This window comes from Lagenorhynchus albirostris, chromosome X, assembly GCF_949774975.1.
Source record: "Lagenorhynchus albirostris chromosome X, mLagAlb1.1, whole genome shotgun sequence".
Classification (NCBI taxonomy): domain Eukaryota; kingdom Metazoa; phylum Chordata; class Mammalia; order Artiodactyla; family Delphinidae; genus Lagenorhynchus; species Lagenorhynchus albirostris.
Genome location: NC_083116.1, coordinates 78,896,062 through 78,921,883, shown reverse-complemented (window position 1 = coordinate 78,921,883; position 25,822 = coordinate 78,896,062). Strand labels below are relative to the sequence as shown.

The 25,822-nt window shown below is 37.3% G+C and overlaps 1 protein-coding gene across 1 annotated transcript in view; it reads right to left on the bottom strand.

Moving 5' to 3' along the window:
* Positions 1-8,451: 8,451 nt before the first annotated feature.
* Positions 8,452-25,822, bottom strand: part of MTMR8 (myotubularin related protein 8) — a 229,078-nt gene continuing 211,707 nt past the window's right edge. The window contains exon 13 of the mRNA XM_060137340.1: positions 8,452-8,590. Within this exon, the coding sequence (XP_059993323.1) occupies positions 8,452-8,590 (139 nt within the window). The remainder of the gene's footprint in view (positions 8,591-25,822) is intronic.

The following is a 25,822-nucleotide window of genomic DNA, read 5'->3' as shown; positions in this document are numbered from 1 at the left end:
ATACTTTTCCCCTTGTGAAACCAGACCTTTACTGGGTGACAGGAGGCTGTGGAAATAGTTGATTTAAGGGGACCCAGCTTGCCATGTCCTCGGCTGCAACTAACACAGTAGGTTACCATGGAACTATAGAGTGGATAAATTCCAAGTTCAAGCTTATGTTCCATATAAAGTACCCTGAGAATTTGGAAATCAAATTACCCTTAGAGAATCTGTTGGTAAAAAATCTTCCCAGGTAGATGAAATTACCCATCTGAACAGGTCACCTCAGGGGAGAGGGTATCATATCAGAAAGGAGGTTGATAAATTCCAATAGAGGGAAATGGGGTGTAATCCACAGAGGTAAGATTGAAATTTGATGTAGAAAGCTGTAGCCTGACCAAACAATAGGGAGTTGGTTGAATAGCTCATATAGTGAGATACAATGTGATCATTAAAAGTGAGATCAATTTATATATAGAGATAGAAAGGTGTTCAAAATATATAAGCAAGAAACATATAGGAGTGTATAGTATGATCTGATTTTTATTCTATATGCATGCATGTAGATTTACCTCTGCATAGAGGAATTATGAAGTCTTTTTTTAGTTCTCTATATTTTAAAAACATTTTATAATGAACAAATGTTTCTCAGTTAATTATAAAAGAGCCATAGCCTAATCCACTTGTTATGAACTGAATGTTTGTGCCCACCAAAATTCATATGTTGAAATTCTCCCTCCCCCAATATGATAATAGGAGATGGAACCTTTGGAGGTGATTTGGATTAGATGAGATGATGAAAATTGAACCCTCATGAATGGGATCAGTGACATTTTAAGAGTCATGAGAGAGCATGCTTCTCTGCTCTCCACCATGTGAGGATACAGTGAAAGATAGATGTCTAGAAAGCAGGCTTTCATCAGACACCAAATCTGCCAGGTCTTGGGCTTCCCAGCCTCCAGACCATGAGAAATAAATGTTTGTTTTTTATAAGCCACCCAGTGTTTGGTATTTTGTTATAGTAGGCTAAGTGGACTGACAGAAATTGTATTGTAACCTTATTGTATTGTAACTTGATTGTCTAAAGACAATGTGTCAAGAATAAGAAGGGTGTTGAATGGATTGAAGAAAAAGGAAGCCTAAGACTAAGAACTGGTTAGTTTAATTAGTAGCAACAGGGCTGAAATTAGAAGGAGCCTGACTAATGTATTTTGATTGATTTTTTAAAAATTTGCCAGGCACTTAACCAGGTAGTACTTCACATGTTAGCTCAGTTAATCTGCATAACCACTCTGTGTGGAAGGTATGATTATTACCCCCATTTTCCAGATGAGGCCTCTGAGGCTCACAGAGGGGAGGTAACTTGCCCAAGGCCATACAGCTAATAAATGGCAAAGCCAGGACTAGAACCCAGATCTCCTTGTGTTCTACCTGCTGGAGGCCCTGAGCATGTAGTTTCCAGAGAGGGAGGCTCTGCTTTGGGGCAAGGAGAGATCACTGGCCTCTTTTGTGGCCTGGAGGAAATAACCCCTGAGTTCATGAGGCTCCATGTGTGAATATTCTTGTTGGATGGGAGGTGGAGAAAAGAGAAGGGACCCTGGAGGGGGTGAAGAGCCAGATCCCTGGATAGATCTATCCCCCAATGTGAATTAACAAACGTGTTCAGTCAGTATGCTTTTGTGAGTTAAGTGGGTGTCAGTCTTTTCCTCCCATCTCATCAATGCTAGATAGACTCTGCACTCCACAGTGCTGTCAGAACCAGGCATTCTCTCTGATACCTGTTTTGTCTTATTTTAACATCAACATTTAACCTACCTGCAGATTCTGTCTTTATAAAGAGGTTCATCCATTAAGGCTAGGTTAGGGTACCTTTTTTTTAAGGTACGCCACCTTTCTTTTAATTTGTAGCTATTACACAGTAAACTCACACACATAAATGATTGAAGGTTTTAAATTCTAGACCAAAAAACTGTATCAACCAACATCTTCAAATCGGAACACAAGTGCAGAAGGGAGCCAGTGAGCCATTTAGCACTGGACTAAACAAATGACAGTGAACATTCTAACGGGGTCACACACCCATACCCCACTGGTGTGACAGGTTCAAGATAACACACAACAGGAAGTTTAAAGTCAATCATATACACTGTTGTACCTTGGAAAGTTCAGACTTGATCTGCTGTGACAATCATTCTGTAAACCTGGGGCTAATGAAAAGTCAGGTTCTCAAAGAACCTACACAGCCTGGGTTCTGATTTATACATCAGTTGCATGACGTTCATGCAGGTATATGGCTAACAGTATCACACTACAGGTAACAATGGTCATATATTTGAATACTGCTTTTAAAGCTGCCTGATCAATACACCCCAGCAAAAAGGACAATTACTTCACCATCACTTTGGTTTATATCTCTGGCTTAACAAGTCCTAAAGTCCCCATGGCACTTAGCTGGACAATATCAAAGTTAGAGGTCTAGCACTAAAACAGTTTTTTATTCTTGAATAAATTCTCTTCATCTGAATGCCCAAATGACCTGTACAACCAGATGCTACTGAAGTTGCAGTAAACACATACACATACACAAATACTCTTACTATGAGTTACATTCCAAAAAGACTGAATTTATTACCTGTTCCTAAGCCTGAGGCACTGTTAACTAGAATACAGGACATGTTATGTTTCAAAACTAGTATACATGCTCTGCATTTCTATTGGCATTCACAAAATACAGAAATAACCCTGTCTGCAAATGTGAGGTAGTGGCATGGAAATACTTTATATGAACTGGTGTGGCCAACTGCGTGTGAGGTAGGATCAGAGACATGAGTCTTTTGACAGTGATCACCTAGTGACTTTGGTGTACATAGTCTCATGTGACTGGTGGAAGGGGGTCCAATGATGTTTCACCTACAAAGAGGCAAAGAAGGAACTCAGGACTCAACAGCCTTAGAGACATATATTAATAGGAGAGAATACCACCTACCATCCTTGACACTTTAAAAGAAAACCCAGGACCACATAACCTAGAAGAGAAAATTGTTGACATAGAAAGTACACAACTCAGAGCATTCTAAAGGAAAGAATTTCTACCAGTGTAAAAGACAGCCTTAAAAGAAAATATGTCAGCCATAATACTACCTGGAAAAGAGGACCTTTTTCGGACCTTATTGGAGCACATTCAATCTTAATTAATTGGTATGCTTGTCATCCTGGACTAGCATATACTCCTTCAGCTTAATTGGCCAGGTGTATTTCTATATTACCTTCTCTTTCCTCCTCCATTCCCCCCACCTTCTCCACAACTGGGATTCTACAAGGGCTAGTGTAGAGCTCTCTAAAGAGTCAGAGTACAAAGCCATGAAAGTGGTTGAAAAGCAACAAAGCTTTGGAAGAGAAAGAGGCTTTTAGGTCACCCCCAAAGCTTTAGAAAATGCCAGGGAAGAGGGCACCAGGCTTGACACAGAAGCTGTTGGTTTCACACAGGCCAACTTCTGAATATGTTTTTGTTTAGCCCCAGCAAGACACATGGGCCTAAATTAGCTTTCAAAGCGCACTTGCCTTTTGTGAAGACAAGTCACAAATCACAGAGCATGTAACACACTTTTACTTGCACTGACATCTAAAGGAGACATGGGCTGCTGTGACTGGTGATGAAACCAATACTTCCTATTTAAGGGGAAGGCACAGACTGTCAAGTCTCACAGCCGGGGAATCAGAGAAGACATGTTCTGTATGGCTTGAAAATCACTTTTTTTTTTTTTGCATTGGAAAAGCTTCTGTTACTGCCATCAAATGCTTCGAAAATGGAACTGCCTCTAAAAGGGAAACAAACTAAGAGTCCTTTACAACCCCAAATCTTTTCCCTTGTCCTTTTTTTGTTTGGCGTCATCTAATAGCTAAGCCATTTCTTCACATTATGTTTAAAAAATAACCGAATAGGAAAAAAATTTAAGGCTTAATCCATGTCTACTTTTTGTTTATAAATGTCTATATAAAAACTCAGGTCTAGATTTGGCACTTAGAAGAAAGTAACCAGATTTGGTTACAATCACATCTGCCTGTATCATACATAGAATTCTGGGAGGGTGAGGCCTGAGGGTGGGGGAGAGATTTGGTACAACAGATATCATTAAATCATATACTTTGGAAACTGAGAGAGAAAGTGAGAATAATCTTCCTAGGAAGAAACCAATCTGAAGTATAGTATACCCCTTTTGAGACAAGTATTTTTTTTCTTACAGGAAATTTACTTTTCCCTACACAAATGTTTTTATAAAATGCCACTTTATAAAATGCTCTCAGAAAGATTTCCCAGTGGTACATCAAAGCTTAATAGCATCAAGAAAAGGTGTTATGTGTTTAATAAAATTCACTATGTAACAAAGATCGGACATAGTTATTAAACTTCTCTGTCTGCTAAATTCAGGCCAAGCTTAAATATTTACAAATCTGGTTTGAAAGTAACTCATAAAAAGACTTGGATTCCTTCTGGTTGGAAGTGTTCAAGGAAAGATCTTGCATTCAGTGAAATGTGAAGTGTTTCTTAGACAAAATATGTCCATGCATGTTGACAGGCATGACAACTGACTTGGTAGTAATTTAGCAGTTTCTAGGGTGACTTTCCAAATGATACCTGTGCCTAATATATGTACCATAAGCTTTACGTTCTTGCCCAGTTAGTGCCAAATAGAGTTTCATGCTTTCTTTCATACAGCAAACCCCATCCTTGAATTTCTTCTTTAAAAAGCTGTTACTTAGGTTTGTTATTTAGGATTGTTTTAGTTATTACCATGAGGAATCTGTTATTCTATAAACTAATACTTAATGAATTTTTAAGAAAGGTGTTCATGTAGAATCTGAGCATGGCCACACTCCCAGGCACAGAGCCTGCCTCATGCTTGGAAAAGATAAGGAGTGACCCCAGGCCCATGTAACCTGTGTAGGAAACAGGCAGATGTCAGGCTCATGGATGAGACAGTGGCAGGTGGTTAAATGCCTTCCTATTTAAGTCAGGCAGTCACATGAGAATGGAATTTTCTGCTCAGGGAACTGGAAGGGTAGGGCAGTGGCGGAGGGCGTCACATTTCTTTCACAGCATAGGTGCTATATGAGGGTATGAAATGAAAGCCATTAATAGATGATATTTTCTAGTACACCCAGTAACTTTCCTTCAGGAGCCTCCCCTCTATTGCTAGGCTCCTGACTACAGATAGCTACTGGGTTTTTGCCAGTGCATAAATATTTGGATTCTACTGAACTTTTTTCCTCCTTCAGATTTACAAATCCAACTGTAAAACAGGGAGGTGTTATGTGTTGAGAGTAAATAGGGGATTTTTACAAGGTTTTCCTTAGTTCCATGTATGTCATATACAGGTAACATAGGACATGCTGGGGAATAAAAATAATAAAAGACCAAACAAATTGACTGGAATAGCAGTGTTGCTCTTCACCACTTCTCATTCTAGAACTATATTGAAAAGAACTTGTCACTAATGATTAATTTTGTTTTGGATCTAAGAAATAAGGTTTGGTACTATGTGCCACCCTTGTACAGGTCTGTAGAAATAAATCTGAGACCCTTAAGCTAACTTTTTATAGGATTTGCAAAGGTCATTTGCCTTTTTTATTTCTCTGAAAAGACCTTAACACACTATCAGAAATATCATACTAGTTAATAGACTATAAAATTCAGATTGAGATATGGGAGAAAGCCCTGGGTATAAAGCAAGATCCAGAATAAACTCATTTGTAGCAGATGATTGGTATTGTCATCCTCTTTGATAACTTCCTTCACAAAGCCAGGGTTTAGATGGAGCTTTCAGATCAAAATGACTAGTACAAATCCCAATTTTTTTCCAGAAGTAAGAAGTAAAATGACAACTGGCAACATCTGATGATTTATGTTATACAAGCCAAAGACCAAACAGTGGAAAGAGGGGATGAGAAGATACAATAGGAAATCACATTGATATTTTAAAATTATAGGAACAAGGCAGCTATCAAGGAGAGATAAGTAGAAAAATGGCCCCTATTTACATATAAAGAAAGATAACCAAAATGACTTAGAGTTCTTCCTCTAAATAGGAATATTTTTTTATGTCCATAGTTTAGCTAGGGGTAAGAAATCAAGGAACTATCCTTGGTCTTCTCTGCTACTTCTAACACTTCGATTAAAAGATCCCTCTTTCTTATAGAGAAAAGTAACAAATGAGGTGATCCTTCAGAGATGTCTGTATTTACAAATGGATATGGTAGTAACAGAGGTGGCTTTTTCACTAAGACATCTAATTTTTTAGCTTAAACCAGACATATGGTATACAGAATAGACATCTTAGGTGAAGACATGGATGCTATTGGCAATGGGAGTTCTGAAAATGCTGACAATATGTAGTGAACGACGCAAACTACCCAAGACTCACCTTACCCCAGCATGTGGAAGTGGATAAACTATGACTGGATATCCAATAGGAAAGTGTACAGCGTGCATCAACCCCAAATGGGGGAAAGTTTGGTGTTTAAACAACACATCCCCTTCTCCCTGGAGTATTTGGGCATGCTTTAAGAATAGACTTTTTTCAAAAGTCTACATTAGCACAAGGTGTTAAGACTACCAGATTTTAAAAGTAGTGCCAATTATGTCTAAAAATCCACAAACTTGATGTGATGTCTAGGGAAGTAAAACCACTGGACTTCATAAAAAGACCTAAGAAGAGGGACTTCCCTGGCAGTCCAGTGGTTAAGATTCCATGCTTCCACTACAGGGGGAACGGGTTTGAAACCTGGTCAGGGAACTAAGATCCCACATGCCACGCGGTATGGCCAAAAAAAAAAAAAAAAACGACCTAAGAACAGTCCTGTTTTAGGAAAACTTAGATGAGCACATATGCCATGTGCAAGCCAGGGTTTAAAGCACTGAGATTTTCAGTTGTCTCCTGAACTGATGTTGAGAATGCTATTGATCAATATTATTAATTCAGACCTCACTATTTTGGAATTGATCATTTTAGAATGTAGTGGATTTAAGTTTATCAATGGGCTATCTATGAAAAAGGGATTTGGCTGAGACCTAACCAGGGTGTGAGTTGGGGAAAACAAGTGTTGTAACTTAAGAAAACTATTTTCTTATATGTTCTAAACCACCAAGCACACATGGATCTTTTTTTTTTTTTTTTTTTTTTTTTTTTTTGCGGTACGCGGGCCTCTCACTGCTGTGGCCTCTCCCGTTGCGGAGCACAGGCTCCGGACGCGCAGGCTCAGCGGCCATGGCTCACGGGCCCAGCCGCTCCGCGGCACGTGGGATCCTCCCGGACTGGGGCACGAACCTGTGTCCCCTGCATCGGCAGGCGGACTCTCAACCACTGCGCCACCAGGGAAGCCCTGGTTATTACTTTAAAAGGAAGCCTTACTTACTTTTGAACTTTAGAATCAGAAAGTGATCTGATTCTATCTAGAATGAATCTGATTCTCTTAGGAATTAGGCAGGAATAAGTGAAAGGGCTGGGTTTAGAATAGGACACCTGCTCGGGAGACCTTGTGGAGAAGGTTGCTAATAGGTAAAAAAGGAGGCAGGAGACATTAGGAAAAAGGTTTCCTACTTCTCAGTTCTGCCTAGGGCTTGACCTTCCTGGGGCTGCTTGTTTCCTTTGTTTCCTATGATTTTAAGTTATACTTCAGTTTTTTCCTTCCTCTTCCCCTTCTTTTTTTTTTTTAATGGAACCAAGTAATTAACTGACTGTTACCTGCCAAGAGGACATTCAAAAGTTTAGGATCTGATGTAATCACAATACATTTATTTTCACAATAAAAGGATATTTGTTTACTTACAGTGAGCAGAAAAGCTATGCCTTATCTGGTCAAAAGTAGTTTCACACCCAGTACCTAAACAGCACACCCTTTCCAAGAATTCTTTTCTAAAAAATATCCCTCCCCTCTACTTCAAACACACCCCTAGGAACCTCTGGATTCCAGAAGCAGCTCAGCATTTTCCATTTATTGAAAGGAAATCCCTGTTGACTTGTTTAACCTCTAATTAAAAACAAGTGTGTGACTTTAGTTTTGCTGGTACAACGAGCAGAGTTTATAATCTACATGGGAAGGAAATCAGATTTTTTATAAGGTTTTCCTAATTGGAAATATAACAATTTCATTGTTCTCATTAGTACACCCAAGAAGTTATACTTATTGATGGATAACAAATACTTGTATTACTTCCCTGTCATTCCCTCTTGTTCCTCCTAATAATTCCATCCAGATCCAAAAAGGGAACCAATCCACTTGTTTAACTGAGTGTTATATTTGCCACTTAATATGGAACGTAAAAAAAGGGTTGTGCCTTAGAGCTTTATAGACACAGGATGCTTGGAATGCAGAGAGTATAACAAGCCAGCCAGGCAGCTTCTCACAAGTACCAATTCAACTCTCAGTGGATTGGGCCTACTCAGAAGGGGCAAGAGGTTCTCATTTTGAGATTTAACTCTTCACCTTTTCTAGTTTGTGCACATCTGCTTCCAGGATTGATCTCTGCTTCTTAATTTCCAAGAGGCTCTCTAGCATACTCTGCTTGGGCTGCAGCCCTTTGTCAAAGTAGTTATACATCCCACACCAGAACCTTGAATAAACAAAAAGAAAAAAAGTGGGTTAGCTTAGCTGGAGAAATAGATTATTTATGTTTTCCTCATGTCAAGAAAATATTAGCCTGGTAGGTAGGCAGATCTCAAAAGTAAGGTAACTTTGATGACATTAAAAAGACTGGACATGCTCATAATTTAAGAGTAAAGTTCCTAGCAGAAAGATCTCTGCTGAAGACAGGCTTCCTAAAGTCGTACTGAGCTCACAGCCATCTCTAAACCCACCCCTTGACATGGCCCTGCCCCCATAGGGACAAGACACAACTTCACCCAACAGTGGGCAGGCACAAGCCCCAGGACCAACCTTAACCACCAGGGGGCAGACACCAGAAGCAAAAGGAGCTACGATACTGCAGGCTGCAGAAAGGAGACCACAAACACAGAAAATTAGACAAAATGAGATGGCAGAAAAATATGATCCAGAAGAAGGCACCAGATAAAAATCCAGAACAGCTAAGTGAAATGGAGATAGGCAATCTCCCTAAAAATATAATTCAGAGTAATGATAATAAAGATCTCAGAAAAAGAATGGAGGTACAGACAAAGAAGATATAAGAAATGTTTAACAAAGAGCTAGAAGATTCAAAGAACAACTAACAGATGAACAATACAATAATTGAAATGAAAAATACACTAGAAGGAAATCTATAGCAGAATAAATGAGGCAGAAGAATGAATAAGTGAGCTGGAAGACAGAGTGGTGGAAATCACTGCCACAGAACAAAGAATGAAAAGAAATGAGGACAGTCTCAGAGACCTTTGGGAAAACAGTAAATGCACCAATATTTGCATTATAGGGGTCCCAGAAGGAGAAGAGAGAGAGAAAGGGTCTGAGAAAATATTTGAAGATATAATAGCTGAAAACTTCCCTAACATGAGAAAGGAAATGCTCATTCAAGTCCAGGAAGTGCAGAGTCCCATACAAGATAAACCCAAGGAGGAACACAGCAAGATACATATTAATCAAACTGACAAAAATTAAAGACAAAGAGAAAACATTAAAAGTAACAAGGGAAAAGCAACAAATAACATACAAGGGAATCAAAATAAGGTTATCAGCTGATTTTTCAGCAGAAACTATGCAGGCCAGAATCCAGTGGCATGATATATTTAAAGTGATAAAAGGGAAGAACCTACAACAAAGAATACTCTGCCCAGCAATGCTCTTATTCAGACTTGACAGAGAAATCAAAAACTTTACAGACAAACAAAAGTTAAGAGAATTCAGCACCACCAAAAAAGCTTTACAACAAATGCTAAAGGAACTTCTGTAGGAGGAAATGAAAAGGCCACAACTAGAAACAATAAAATTACAAACGGGAAGGCTCACCAGTAAAGGCAAACAAGAATTTGGTAAAGCTGCAGGATACAAAATTAATACACAGAAATCTCTTGCATTCCTTTACACTAACAATGAAAGGTCAGAAAGAGAAATTAAGGAAACAATCCCCTTTACCATTACATCAAAAATAATAAAATACCTACAATAAACCTTCTTAAGGAGGGAAAAGGCCTATACTTTGAAAACTATAAGACACTGATGAAACAAATTGAAGATGATGCAGACAGATGAACACATATACCATGTTCTTGGACTGGAAGAATCAAAATTTTGAAAATGACTATACTACCCAAGGCAATCTATAGATTCAATGCAATCCCTACCAAATTACCAATGGCATTTTTCACAGAACTAGAATAAAACATTTTAAATTTGTATGGAAACACAAAAGACCCCAAGTTACAAAATCAATCTTGAGAAAGAAAAAGGGAGCTGGAGGAATCAGGCTCCCTGACTTCAGACTATACTTCAAAGCTACAGTCATCAAAACAGTATGGTACTGGCACAGAAACAGAAAGATAGATCAATGGAACAGATAGAAAGCCCAGAAATAAACTCATGCTCCTATGGTCAATTAATCTATGACAAATGAGGCAAGAATATACAATGGAGAAAAGACAGTCTCTTCAATAAGTGGTGCTGGGAAAACTGGACAGCTATATGTAAAAAATGAAATTAGAACATTCTCTAACACCATACACAAAAATAAACTCAAAATGGATCAAAGACCTAAATGTAAGGCCAGACATTATAAAAGTCTTAGAGCAAAACAAGCAGAACATGCTCTGACATGAGATTAGCTCAAGTTGGTGGAGTACAAGGATGTAAGCTCACACTTTTTTATGAGAACACCAAAATCACAACTAACTGCTAAACAAACATTGACAAATAAATGCTAGAACTGACCGAAATGATACCCTATATCCAAAGACAAAGAAGAAACCACAATGAGATGGTATGATGGGCACAACTGTGATAAAATCAAATCCCATTCCCACCAGGTGGGTGACTCACAAACTGGAAAACAATGAAACCACAGAAGTTCTCCCACAGGAGTGAAATTTCTGAGCCTCACATCAGGCTTCCCAGCCTGGTGGTCAAGCACTGGGAGGAGGAGCCCCCAGATGATCTGGCTTTGAAGGCCAGCAGGGTTTGATCTCAGGAATTCCACAGGACTGGAGGAAACATAAACTCCACTCTTGGAGGGTGTACACATGGTCTCGTGTGCACCAGGACAGAGGGGAAAAAAGCAATGACCCCATAAAGACTGGGCCAGACCTACCTGCTAGTATGGGAGCATCTCCTGCAGAGGCAGGGGGCAGCTGTGGCTCACTGTGGAGACAAAGACACTGGCAGCAGCAGTTCTGGGGAGTACTCACTGGCATGAGCCCTCCTGGAGGCTGACGTTAGTCCTACCCAACAGCCTGTAGGCTCCAGTGCTGAGATACCTCAGGCCAAACAACCAACAGGACGGGAACACATCCCCACCCATCAGCAGACAAGCCTCTTAAAGTTTTCCGGAGCATGGTCCTGCCACCAGAGGGACAAGACCCAGCTCCACCCACCACTGGGCAGGAACCAGTCCCTCCTATTAGGAAATCACAGCAATCTCTTTTTTGATCCACCTCCTAGAGTAATGAAAAAGAAACAAAAATAACAAATGGGACCTAATTAAACTTAAAAACTTTTGCAAAGCAAAGGAAACCATAAACAAAACAAAAAGACAATGCACAGGTTGGGAGAAAATATTTGCAAACAACGTGACCGACAAGGGGTTAATCTCCAAAATATACAAACAGCTCATGCAGCTCTATGTCACAAAAACAAAACAACACAATAAAAAAAATGGGCATAATATCAAAATAGACATTGCTCCAAAGAAGTCATACAGATGGCCCAAAAGCACATGAAAAAATGCTCAACATCACTAATTATGAGAGAAATGCAAATCAAAATTACAATGAGGTATCACCTCACACTGGTCAGAATGGCCATCATCAAAAAATCTACAAAGAAATGCTGGAGAGGGTGAGGAGAAAAGGGAACGGTCCTACACTGTTGGTGGAATGTAAATTAGTACAACCAATATGGAGAACAGTATGGAGGTTCCTTAAAAAATTAATATAGAAGTACCATATGATCCAGCAATCCCACTCCTGGGCATATATCCAGAGAAAACCATAATTCAGAAAGATACATGCACCCCAATTGTAATTGCAGTGCTATTTACAATAGCCAAGTCATGGAAGCAACCTAAATGTCCATTGATAGAGTAATGGATAAAGAAGATGTGGTACATATATACAATGGAATATTACTCAACTTTAAAAAAGAACAAAATAGTGCCATTTGCAACAACATGGATGGACCTAGAGATTATCATATTAAGTGAAGTAAGTCACACAGAGAAAGACAAATAACATATGATATCACTCATATGTGGAATCTAATTTTAAAAATGATACAAATGAACTTATTTACAAAACAGTTTCACAGATTTCAAAAACAAACCGATGGTTACCAAAGGGGATACATGGGGATGGGGAGGGATAAATTAGGATCCTAGGCTTATCATACACACACAACTATATATAAAATAGATAACCAACAATGACCTACTGTACAGCATAGGGAACTCTACTTAATATTCTATAATAACCTATATGGGAAATGAATCTGCAAAAGAATGAATATATGTATATGTATAACTGAATCACTATGCTGTACACCTGAAACTAATACAAAATTGTAAATCACCTATATTCCAATAAAACAAACAAAAAAACAAAGAACCTGAATCATTTTTTCAAATAAGAGATACAAATGGACAATAAGCACATGAAACTATCATCACTACTCATTAGGGAAATGCAAACTAAAACCATAACATATCATCTCATACCCAATAGAATGGCTACTATTTGAAAAAGCAAAAACAAGTGTTGGCAAGAAGGTGGAGAAATTGGAACTCTTGTGCACCACTGTTGGACTGTAAAGTGCTACAGCTTCTATGGAAAACGCTATGGTCATTCCTCAAAACAATTTAAAATAGATTAACCATATGATCCATTAATTCCACTTCTCAGTATATATCCAAAAGAATTTGAAAATAGGGTCTCAAAAATACTTTTACACCAACATTCATGGCAGCATTATTTACAAGAACCAAAAGGTGGAAGTTATCCAAGTGTCTATAAATAGATGAATGGATAAACAAAATGTGATATGCAATCAATGAAATATTACTCAGCCTTAAAAGAGAATGAAACTTCTGACAGAAGGTTCATATGGATGAACCTTGAGGACATCATACTAAGTGAAATAAGCCAGAGATGAAAGGACAGATAATATATGGTTCCACTCATATGAGGGATCTAGAGTATTCAAATACACAGAGACAGAAAGTAGAATGATAGTTGGCAGGGGATGGAGTGAGGCGGAAATCGAAAACTGTTTTAATGGATACAGAGATTTCAGTTTCGTAAATGGAAAATTTCTGGAGATTGATTGAACGATGCTTAACATTACTTAACATTACTGAACTGTACACTTAAAATATACTTAACATTACTGTTATATACTTAACATTACTGTTAAGTATATACTTAACATTACTGTTAAGTAATGTTAAGTAATGTTAAGCTTAACATTACTGAACTGTACACTTATATACTTAACATTACTGAACTGTACACTTAAAAATGGTTAAGATGGTAAATTTTGTGCTATGTGTATTTTACCACAATTTAAAAAAGTAATAGGGCTTCCCCGGTGTCGCAGTGGTTGAGAGTCCGCCTGCTGATGCAGGGAACGCGGGGTCGTGCCCCGGTCCGGGGGGATCCCGCATGCCGCGGAGCGGCTGGGCCCGTGAGCCATGGCCGCTGAGACTGCGCGTCTGGAGCCTGTGCTCCGTGGCGGGAGAGGCCACAACAGTGAGAGGCCCGTGTACCGCAAAAAAAAAAATAAAAAAATAAAAAAATAAAGAGTGATCCCCAAAATGCTTTACCCAGGTTCTTCAAAGGATAACTAATATAATATCACAACTAGGATGATATTGATATAGTAAAGATAACAATTCCCTCACCACAAGGAGTACTTCTATTGTACTTTTATAGCCACACACACCTCCGTACCCTCTATCCTCCACCCTGTCCTTAACCCCTGGTAACCATTAATCTTAACCATTAATTTTGTCTTTTTAAGAAATTTATATAAATGGAAGCATAAAGTATGTAACATTTTGAGATTAGATTTTAAGATTCATCACAATTCTCTGCAAGGTCTTGCATGTATCAATAGTTCATTCCTCTTTATTGCTGAGTAATAATCTCTGGCATTGATGTACCAGAGTTATTTTTACCTATAAACAATTTACTTGTTGAAGGAAATTTGGGTTGTTTTCAGTTTTTGGCTATTATGAATAAAATTGCGATGAACATTAGTGTACAGGTTTCTGTGTGAACAAAGTTTTCATTTTTCTGAGATACATGTCCTGGAGTGCAATTAGTGCAATTGTTAGATCATATGGTAGTTGCATGTTTAGTTTTTTAGGAAAGTGAAAATCTGTTTTCCATAGTGATTATACCATTATACATTACTGTTATATAAATGAGCTAAAGATGGTCTCTGCATAATGGCTCTATATTGTTTACTCCTTCATAGAAGGCTGGGACCTGTTAGCTGCAAAGCCCATCAGTACCAAACTCAAAATTTTACCCATCCAATTGTTTTAAACATAGCCCAAATAAGCAGTTTTTAGCTATTTAAAGCCTACTTGCTTTGCATACCCTGAGAAACTGCACTCAGTATCTGCAAGCCATAGAAAACATGAATTTCTGCGCAATAACTGAACAGGTGCTCTGAACCACTAGACATGTGTTGAATTCTGCCAGAGGGTGCTTCTCACCAGGGCACTGCCTAAATATGAGGTAGAAACTTAAACTTCTGGGGGAGATGAAATGGAAGGCAGGACCCTATGAAAGAGGACTAGTGCCCACTGGAGGGCAAGGCAGCACGATACCATCATGATAGTGATGAGGTTATATTACCCTCTGCTTTCCTGGTAACTACTTGCAAAAGTTAAATATAGAAATGGCACAAGGGCAGGGCCAAAAAGGAGGGGCTGGTTCTCAGTTGGATAAAGAGATATATCCTTTCCTTTTTCCCGAGGCCCAGTCTCTCCTTAAAGACCTAACCCTGGAATCAAGTAAAAAAGGGGCTGCCTGTCTATATAGAATAGATCTGGTGAGGAAAAAGCTTCACCTTATGGGGGCTGAAGTTAAGCAATTGGTTGCCAGAATTGGTGGCTCAAAATGGAAAAAAAATGGTGTCCCTACTAATTAGCGTGAAAGGTGGGAATGACCAACAGAGGAGGCTTTGGACCCCAGTCTATATATACCTTTTGATACAGATTTTTATGGCTTGGAGGGCTAACCATCCTATGTTAGGCCTCATAAAGGCCTAGGAAGACTGGCAATGGAAAATGTTAACTGAGGCCAAATATCTCCTCCATCAGCTGGGACGTTGGAGTGGACTTACTACGTAATATAGGATGCAGTATGGCATGAAGTATGATGACTCTGCAAGTCCAGAGGTGACTTAATTAGGTCCTGAGTCTACCTAGTTGTTTGTCAGGAGGGCTCCTCTTAAGTATAAGTTCTTTTTATGAGCCATGACAGCTAATGCTAAAACAATTGAAGAGGTCAGAGCTGCCCTACATTTAAAAGAAACTCATGAAAGACAAACTCAGAGTTGTGTCACTTGTTAACTCTACAAACAATACCCTATTTGGCCTAAATTGAAATTGCTATCAACAGTGATGCCTCTTTCCTCTAGGCTAAACAAACCAATTACAACCAGGTCCGTGCTTAAGTGTGAACTATGAGATGAACAAGAGAGGTTATACTGGATCCAAAGAAACAAAGGGAATCCAAATTGGATTATCTCTGGTAAACTGGTGGAGTAATTACAATATTTACTAGGGTTAGATTACAATCCTCAAAATGCATCACTTTCAAAGACAGCTACCCCTGCAAAGACTACTTCTGATCTCCTCCAGTGGCAGGCACCAGCCCCCATATAGGGATCTGGCAGTCACAGAAGGGGTGGTTGTAGAAGCTGGCCCCTTCTAGTAGACAATCACACTTTCAACATATTAACTATAGTTTTTATTTTTTTGATATTGAGCTGCATGAGTTGTTTGTAAACTTTGGAGATTAATCCCATGTAGGTTGCATCATTTGCAAATATTTTCTCCCATTCTGTGGGTTGTCTTTTTGTTTTGTTTATGGTTTCCTTTGCTGTGAAAAAGCTTTTGAGTTTAATTAGGTGCAATTTGTTTATTTTTGTTTTAATTTTCATTACTCTAGAAGACTGATCAAAAAAGATATTGCTGGGCTTCCCTGGTGGCGCAGTGGTTGAGAGTCCGCCTGCCGATGCAGGGGACACGTGTTCGTGCCCCAGCCTGGGAGGATCTCACATGCCGCGGAGTGGCTGGGCCTGTGAGCCATGGCCGCTGAGCCTGTGCGTCTGGAGCCTGTGCTCTGCAACGGGAGAGACCACAACAGTGAGAGGCTCGTGTACTGCAAAAAAAAAAAAAAAAAAAAAAAAGATACTGCTGCGATTTATGTCAGACAGTGTTCTGCCTAAGTTTTCCTCTAAGAGTTTTATTGTGTCTGGCCTTACATTTAGGTCTTTAATCCAATTTGAGCTTATTTTTGTATATGGTATTAGGGAGTGATCTAATCTCATACTTTTACATGTACCTGTCCAGTATTCCCAGCACCACTTATTGAAGAGGCTGTCCTTTCTCCACTGTACATTCCTGCCACCTTTATCAAAGATAAGGTGACCATATGTGCGTGGGTTTATCTCTGGGCTTTCTATCATCTTCCATTGAGCTATCTTTCTGTTTTTGTGCCAGTACCATACTGTCTTGATTACTGTAGCTTTGTAGTATAGTCTGAAGTCAGGGAGCCTGATTCCTCCAGCTCTGTTTTTCTTTCTCAAGATTGCTTTGGTTATTCAGGGTCTTTTGTGTCTCCATACAAATTTTAAAGTTTTTTATTCTAGTTCTGTGAAAAATGCCATTGGTAATTTGATAGGGATTGCAGTGAATCTGTAGATTGCCTTGGGTAGTATAGTTATTTTGACAATATTGATTCTTTGAATCCAAGAACATGGTATATCTTTCCATCTGTTTGTGTCATCTTTGATTTCTTTCATCAGCGTCTTAGTTTTTGGAGTACAGGTCTTTTGCCTTCTTAGGTAGGTTTATCCCAGGTATTTTATTCTTTTTGATGCAATGGTTAATGGGATTGTTTCCTTAATTTCTCTTTCTGATCTTTGGTTGTTAGTGTATACAAATGCAACAGAATTCTGTGTATTAACTTTGTAACCTACAACTTTACTGAATTCACTGATGAGCTCTAGTAGTTTTCTGGTAGCATCTTTAGGATTGTCTATGTATAGTATCATGTCATCTGCAAACAGTGACAGTTTTACTTCTCTGTTTCTAATTTGGATTCCTTTTATTTCTTTTTCTTCTCTGATTGCTGTGGCTAGGACTACCAAAACAATGTTGAGTAAAAGTGGGGAGGGTGTACATTCTTGTCTTTTTCCTGATCTTAGAGGAAATGCTTTCAATTTTCACCATTGAATATGATGTTAGCTGTGGATTGGTCCTATATGGCTTTTGTTATTTTGAAGTAGGTTCCCTCTATGCCCACTTTGCAGAGAGTTTTCATCATAAATTGGTGTTGTATTTTGTCAAAAGCTTTCTCTGCATTTATTGAGAGGATCATATGTTTTTTAGTCTCCAATTTGTTAATGTGGTGTATCACACTGATTAATTTGTGCATACTGAAAAATCCTTGCATCCCTGGGATAAATCCCACTTGATCATGGTGTACAATCCTTTTAATGTATTGTTGGATTTGGTTTGCTAGTATTTTGTTGAGGATTTTTGCACCTATGTTCATCAGTGATATTGGCCTGTAATTCTCTTTTCTTTGGTATCCTTATCTAGTTTTGGTATCAGGGTGATACCATAGAATGAGTTTGAAAAAACCAAAAAACCCAATCAAAAAATGGGCAGAAGACCTAAATAGACATTTCTCCAAAGAAGATATACAGATGGCCAAGAGGTACATGAAAAGATACTCAACACCACTAATTATTAGAGAAATGCAAATGAAAACTACAATGAGGTATCACCTCACACCAGTCAGAACGGCCATCATTAAAAAGTCTACAAGCAATAAATGCTGGAGAGGGTGTAGAGAAAAGGGAACCCTCCTGCACTGTTGGTGGGAATGTAAATTAGTACAGCCAGTATGGAGAACAGTATGGAGATTTCTTTAAAAACTAGACATAGAGCTACCATATGATCCAGCAATCCCACTCCTCAGCATATATCTGAAGAAAACCACAGTTCGAAAATATACATGCATCCCGATGTTCACTGCAGCCCTGTTTACAATAGCCAAAACATGGAGGCAACCTAAATGTCCATCTACAAATAAAGAAGATGTGGTACATGTAGACAATGGAATATTACTCAGCCATTAAAAAGCATGAAATAATGCCACTTACAGCAGCATGGATGGGCCTGGAAATTATCATACTAAGTGAAGTCAGACAGAGAAAGACAAATATGATATCACTTATATGTGGAATCTAAAACAAAAACCAAAAAGCAAATGAACTAATTTACAAAACAGAAACAGACTTACAGACATAGAGAACAAATTTTTGGTTACTAGGAATGAAGGGTCAGGGGCAGTGATAGACTGGAAGTTTTGGATTGACATATATACACTACTATATTTAAAATAGATAACCAACAAGGATATAGCATAGGGATATAACCTATCCAAGCATAGGGAGATAACCTATCCAAGGGATAGGTTATCCATAGGGATATAACCTATCCAAGCATAGGGAGATAACCAACAAGGATATAGCATAGGGAACTCTGCTCAATATTCTGTAATAACCTAAATGGGAAAATAATTTGAAAAAAGAAGAGATATGTGTATATGTATAATTGAATCACTTTGCTATACACCTGAAACTAATACAACATTGTAAATCAACTATAGTCAATATAAAATGAAAAAAAATTAAATAACTATTGTTTGGGTTTCAAGATCTAAACAGCACTGGCTGGCTTTATTGGCCACGTTTTTCCAAACCTCCCTTATCCCAGAAATCACTCATGTTTTAAAGGGACCCCTTGACTCCCCACCCCACCCAAGAGGTGATCAGCTTGAGAGGAAGAATAATTAAAATAGTAATTACCCACTTTATTAAAATTGGCCCAGTTCTACAAAAAGAAGTTTCTGCTCTGGTTGTAACTGTCACCCCCTATACAAAGACTATCCACTTTCCTATTATGGGAATGGAGCTCTTCAGTCAGCAAGTATTACATGGAACAAGTTTAAGTGGTAGGCATTGCATGGTAGAAAACAGTTAATCATCCATTACTGGTGCAGGTGGTAAATATGACACAGTATCAGCTAAGACAAGGCACTGAAGGATTATGGCCTGACTTAAAGATCCCAGTAGGAAGCCTCACCTGTAAAAGGGTGCTATCAGGTGATCCATCCAGAACACCAAGGTATGCTGACTAGGAATATCCTTGTTGAAGTGAATCTGTGAGGTCTGGAAGAGGAGACTGCTTACTCAAATGTGCAGATCAGGTAAATATGACACCACCAAAGGAAATTAATAAAGTTCCAATAACTGACCCTAAAGAAATAGAGATCTATGATATGTCTGGCAAAGTATTCAGAATAATGTTCTAAAAGTTTAGTGAACAACAAGAACACACAAACAACTAAATAAAACTAGGAAAACAATCCATGAACACAATGAGAAATGCAATAAAGAAATAGAAACAAAAAAGTATATTCTAGAGCTGAAGAATACAATGACTGAACTGAAGAATTCAACAGAGCTTCAACAGCAGTCTGAATTAAGAATAAGAAAGAATCAATGAACACAAAGATAAATCATATGAACTTATCCAGGCAGAGGAGCAAAAAGAAATAAAAAGTATGAAGAAAGCCCACTGGATTTATGGGAAAAACCAAAAGAAACAAAAAATGCATTATGAGAATCCAGGAAGAAGAGAAAGATAAAGGAACAGAAAATATATTTAAAGCAATAAAGGCTGAAACTTACCAAATATATTGAGAGAAATGGACTTCCAGATTCATGAGCCCCAAAAGGCCCCCAAAAGTTTGAACCCTTTTGACACCAAAAGCAAAGGCAACAAAAGCAAAAATAAGCAAGTGGGACTATATCAAACCAAACACGTTTCTACACAGCCAAAAAAAACATCAACACAATGAAAAGGCAACCTACCAGTTGAAAGAAAATATTTTCAAATCAAATATTTTACATGGGGTTAATAGCCAAAATACATAAAGAACTCATGCAACTCAGCAGCGACAAAAAAAAACCCATTTAAAAAATGGGCAGAGGCTCTGAATAGGCATTTTTTGAAAGAAGATATACAGGTGGGCAAAAGGCACATGAAAAGATGCTCAACATCACTAATCACCAGGCAAATGCAAATCAAATCCACAATGAGATCTCATCTCACGTATGTTAGAATCACTGTTATCAACAAGACGAGAAGTAACAATTGTGGGCAAGAATGTGGAGAAAAAGGAACACTTGTGCATTGTTGGTGGGTTAGTTGGACCACTATGGAAAACAGTATGGAGGTTGCTCAAAAAATTAAAAATAGAATTCCCAGATCCAACAACTCCACTTTTAGGTATATACCTGAAAGAAATAAACTCACTATTTCAAAGACATATCTGTACCCCTATGTTCACTGCAGAATTATTTACAATAGCCAAGACATGGAAATAACCCAAGTGTCCATTGATGGATAAATAGATAAAGAAACTGTGGTATATATATATATATATATATATATATATATATATATATATATATATATATAATGGAATCTTATTCAGTCATAAAAAAGAGGAAATCCTGTCATTTGTGACAATATGGATGAACTTTGAGGGCATTATGCTAAGTGAAATAAGTCAGTGGAAGACAAATACTGTACGCTCTTACTTGTATGTGAAATCTTAGAAAATAAAACTTAAACCTAATACTAATACACTATTAAATGTCAATCAAATCTCAATTTAAAAAAGAAATGGACAAACAATTTGAATAGACCTTTCTCCAAAGAAGATACACAAATGGGTAATAATTACATGAAAAGAGGCTTAGTACTAACCATTAGGTAAATGCAAATCAAAACAATGAGATACAATTTCACACTCATTTGGATGGCTATTATAAAACAAACACACAAAGTAAAACAGAAAATAACAAGTGTTGACAAGGATATTGAGAAATTGTGCCCATTATGCAATGCTGGTAGGAATGTAAAATGGTGAAGTTATTATAAAAAACAGTAAGGAAGTTCCACAAAAAATTAAAAATAGAATTACCATATGATCCAGCAATTTCATCTCTGGGTATATGCCCAACAGAATTAAAAGCAAAAACTCTAACTGATGTTGTGCAACCATGTGGATAGCAGCGTTATTCGCAATAGCCAAAAAGTGGAAGCAACACATCCATCAACAGATAAACTGACAAAAAAAATTTCATGTAAACATACAACGTAATATTATTGACCCTTCAAAAGGTAGGAAATTACTTTTTATTGAGGTTTAGATGACGTAAAATGTTATATAAGTTTCAGGTATACAATATAGTGATTCACAATTTTTAAAGATTATATTCCATTTACAGTTACCATAAAATAGTGGCTATATTCCATGTGTTGTACAATATATCCTTTTAGCTTATTTATTTTATACATAGTAGTTTATACCTGTTAATCACATACCCCTATCTTGCCCCTTCCTCTTTCCCTCTCCCCACTGGAAACCACTAATTTGTTCTCTATATCTGTTAGTCTGCTTCTTTTTGATATATTCACAAGTTTGTTTTATTTTTTAGATTCCACATAGAAGTGATAACATACACTATTTGTATTTCTCTGTCTGACTCCTTTCACTAAGCATAAAGCCAACCAGGCCCATCCATATTGTTGCAAAGGGCAAAATTTCATTCTTTCTTATGAGTGAGTAGTATTCCATTGTGTGTGTGTCTATATATGTATATATGTATATATACACATATATACCACATATTCTATTTAAAAACATTTTTTATTGGAGTATAGTTGATTTACAATGTTGTGTTAATTTCAGGTGTATAGCAAAGTGAATCGGTTATATATATATATATATATACATTCTTTTTCAGATTCTTTTCCCATATAGGTTATTAAACAATATTGAGTAGAGATCCCTGTGCTATATAGTAGGTCTTTGTTGGTTATCTATTTTATATAGTGTGCACATGTAAATCACAGTCTCCTAATTTATTCCTTCACCCCATGTTTCTCCTTTAGTAACCATAAATTTGATTTTGAGATCCGTGAGTCTGTTTCTCTTTTATAAATAAGTTCATTTGTATCATTTTTAAATTAGATTCCAGATAGAAGTGATATCATTTGACATTGGTCTTTCTATGTCTGACTTACTTCACTTAGTATAATAATCTATAGGTCCATTCATGTTGCTGTAAGTGGCATTATTTCGTTCTTTTTTATGGCTGAGTAGTATTCCATTGCATATATGTACCAATCTAGGTTTCATAAAAAAAATTTATAAGAGTATAGTTGATTCACAATGTTGTGTTAGTTTCAGGTGTACAGTAAAGTGAATCACTTATACACATACATATATCCAGTTTTTTTTTAGATTATTTTACCATATAGGTCATTACAGAGTATTGGGTAGAGTTCCCTGTGCTACACACTAGGTCCTTATTAGTTATCTGTTTTATATATAGTAGTATGTATATGTCAATCTCAATCTCCCAATTTATCCCTCCCCACCTTCCCCCCTGGTAACCATAAGTTTGTTTTCTACATCTGTGACTCTATTTCTGTTTTGTAAATAAGTTCATTTGTATCATTTTTTTAGTTTCCACATATAAGTGATATCATATGGTATTTGTCTTTCTCTGTCTGACTTCCTTCATGCAGTATGACAATCTCTAGGTCTATCCATGCTGCTGTGAATGGCATTATTTCATTCTTTTTTATGGCTGAGTAATGTTATATTGTATATATGTACCACATCTTCTTTATCCACTCATCTGTCAGTAGACATTTAGGTTGTTTCCATGTCTTGGCTATTGCAAATAGTGCAGCAATGAACATTATTATGCATGTATCTTTTCAAATTATCTGTTTTTCTCCAGATACATGCCCAGGAGTGGGATTGGTAGATCATATAGTAGTTCTATATTTAGTTTTTTAAGGAACCTCCATAATGTTCTACAAAATGGTTGAACCAATTTACATTCTCACCAACAGTGTAGGAGGGTTCCCTTTTCTCCACACCTTTTCCAGAATTTATAGTTTGTAAATTTTTTGATGATGGCAATTCTGGCTGGTGTAAGCTGATATCTCACTGTAGTTCTGATTTGCATTTCTCTGATAATTAGTGATGTTGAGCATTTTTTGATGTGCTTTTTGGCCATATATCTGTCTTCTTTGAAGAAATGTGTATTTAGATTTTCCACCCATTTTTTGATTTTTTTTTCATATAAGTGCATGAGCTCTTTGTATATTTTGGAGATTAATCCCTTGTCAGTCACTTCACTTGCAAATATTTTCTTCCATTCTGTGGGTTGTCTTTTCATTTTGTTTATGGCTTTCTTTGCTGTATAAAAGCTTTTACGTTTAATAAGGTTACATTTGTTTATCTTTGTTTTGATTTTCATTACTCTAGGAGATGGATCAAAAAGACATTGCTGCAATTTATGTTAGAGAGTATTCTGCCTATGTTTTCATCTAAGAGTTTTATAGTATCCGGCCTTAAACTTAAGTCTTTAATCCACTTTGAGTTTATTTTTGTTTATGGTGTTAGAGAATGTTCTAATTTCATTCTTTTACATGTAGCTGTCCAGTTTTCCCAGCACCACTTACTGAAGAGACTGTCTTCACCATTGTATAATCTTGCCTCTTTTTATTGAAGATTAACTGACCATAGGTGCGTAGGTTTATCTCTGGACTTTCTATCCTGTTCCATTAATCTATATTCCTGTTTTTGTGCCAGTACCATACAGTCTTGATTACTGTAGCTTTTTGGTATAGTCTGAAGTCAGGGAGCCTGATTCCTCCAGCTCCATTTTTCTTTCTCAAGGTTGCTTTGGTTATTCAGGGTCTTTTGTGTCTCCATACAAATTTTAAAGTTTTTTTATTCTAGTTCTGTGAAAAATGCCACTAGTAATTTATAGGGATTGCAATGAATCTGTGGATTGCCTTGGATAGTAGAGTCATTTTGAAAATATTGATTCCTCCAATCGAAGAGCATGTTATATATTTCCATCTGCTTGTGTCATCTTTGATTTCTTTTGTCAGCATCTTATAGTTGTCAGAGTACAGGTCTTTTGCCTCCTTAGGTAGGTTTATCCCTAGGTATTTTATTCTTTTTGATGTGATGATAAATGGGATTGCTTCCTTAATTTCTCTCCCTGATATTTTGTTGTTAGTGTATAGGAATGCAACAGATTTCTGTGTACTAATTTTGTATCTTGAAAATTTACCTAATTCATTGATGAGCTCTAGTAGTCTTCTGGTAGCATCTTTAGGATTTTCTATGTATAGTATCATGTCATCTGCAGTGACTGTTTTAGATACTCTTTTTCAATTTGGATTCCTTTTATTTCTTTTGCTTCTCTGAATGCCGTGGCTAGGGTTTCCAAAACTATGTTGAATAAAACTGGCAAGTGTGGAATCCTTGTCTTTTTCCTGATATTACAGGAAATGCTTTCAATTTTTCACCTTTGAGTCTAATGTTCACTGTGGGTTTGTCATATATGGCCTTTATTATGTTGATGTAGGCTCGCTCTATGCCCAGTTTCTGGAGAGTTTTTATCATAAATAGGTGTTGAATTTTCTCAATAGATTTTTCTGCATCTGTTGAGATGATCATGTGGTTTTTATTCTTCAGTTTGTTAATATGGTGAATCACACTGATTGCCAATATTGAAGAATCATTGCATCACAGGGATGCATGGTATATGGTCCTTTTAATGCATTGTTGGATTCGATTTGCTAGTATTTTGTGGAGGATTTTTGCGTCTGTGTTCCTCAGTGATATTGGCCAGTAATTTTCTTTTTTTTTTTTGTAGTATCTTTGTCTGGTTTTGGTATCAGGGTGATGGTGGCCTCGTAGAATGAGCTTGGGAGTGTTCCTTCCTCTTCAATTTTTGGAAGAGTTTAAGAAGGATAGTTGTTAACTCTTCTCTAAATGATTGATAGAATTTGCCTGTGAAGCCACCTCGTCCTGGACTTTTGTTTGTTGGAATTTTAAAATCACAGTTTCAATTTCAGTACTTGTGATTGGTCTCTCATGTTTTCTATTTCTTCCTTGTTCAGTCTGGGAAGGTTGTACATTTCTAAGGATTTGTCCATTTCTTCTAGGTTGTCCTTTTTATTGGCATACATTTTCATATAGTAGTCTCTTATGATCCTTTGTATTTGGGTGGTATCAGCTGTAACTTCTCCTTTTTCATTTCTAATTTTGTTGATTTGAGCCCTCTCCTTTTTGTTCCTGATGATTCTGACTAAAGGTTTATCGATTTTGCTTATCTTTACAAAGAATCAACTTTTACTTTCATCAATCTTTTCTATTGTTTTCTTTGTCCCTATTTCATTTATTTCTGCTCTGATCTTTATGATTTACTTCCTTCTAAGAACCTTGTGTTTTTTGTTCTTGTTTCACTAGCTGCTTTAGGTGTAAGCTTA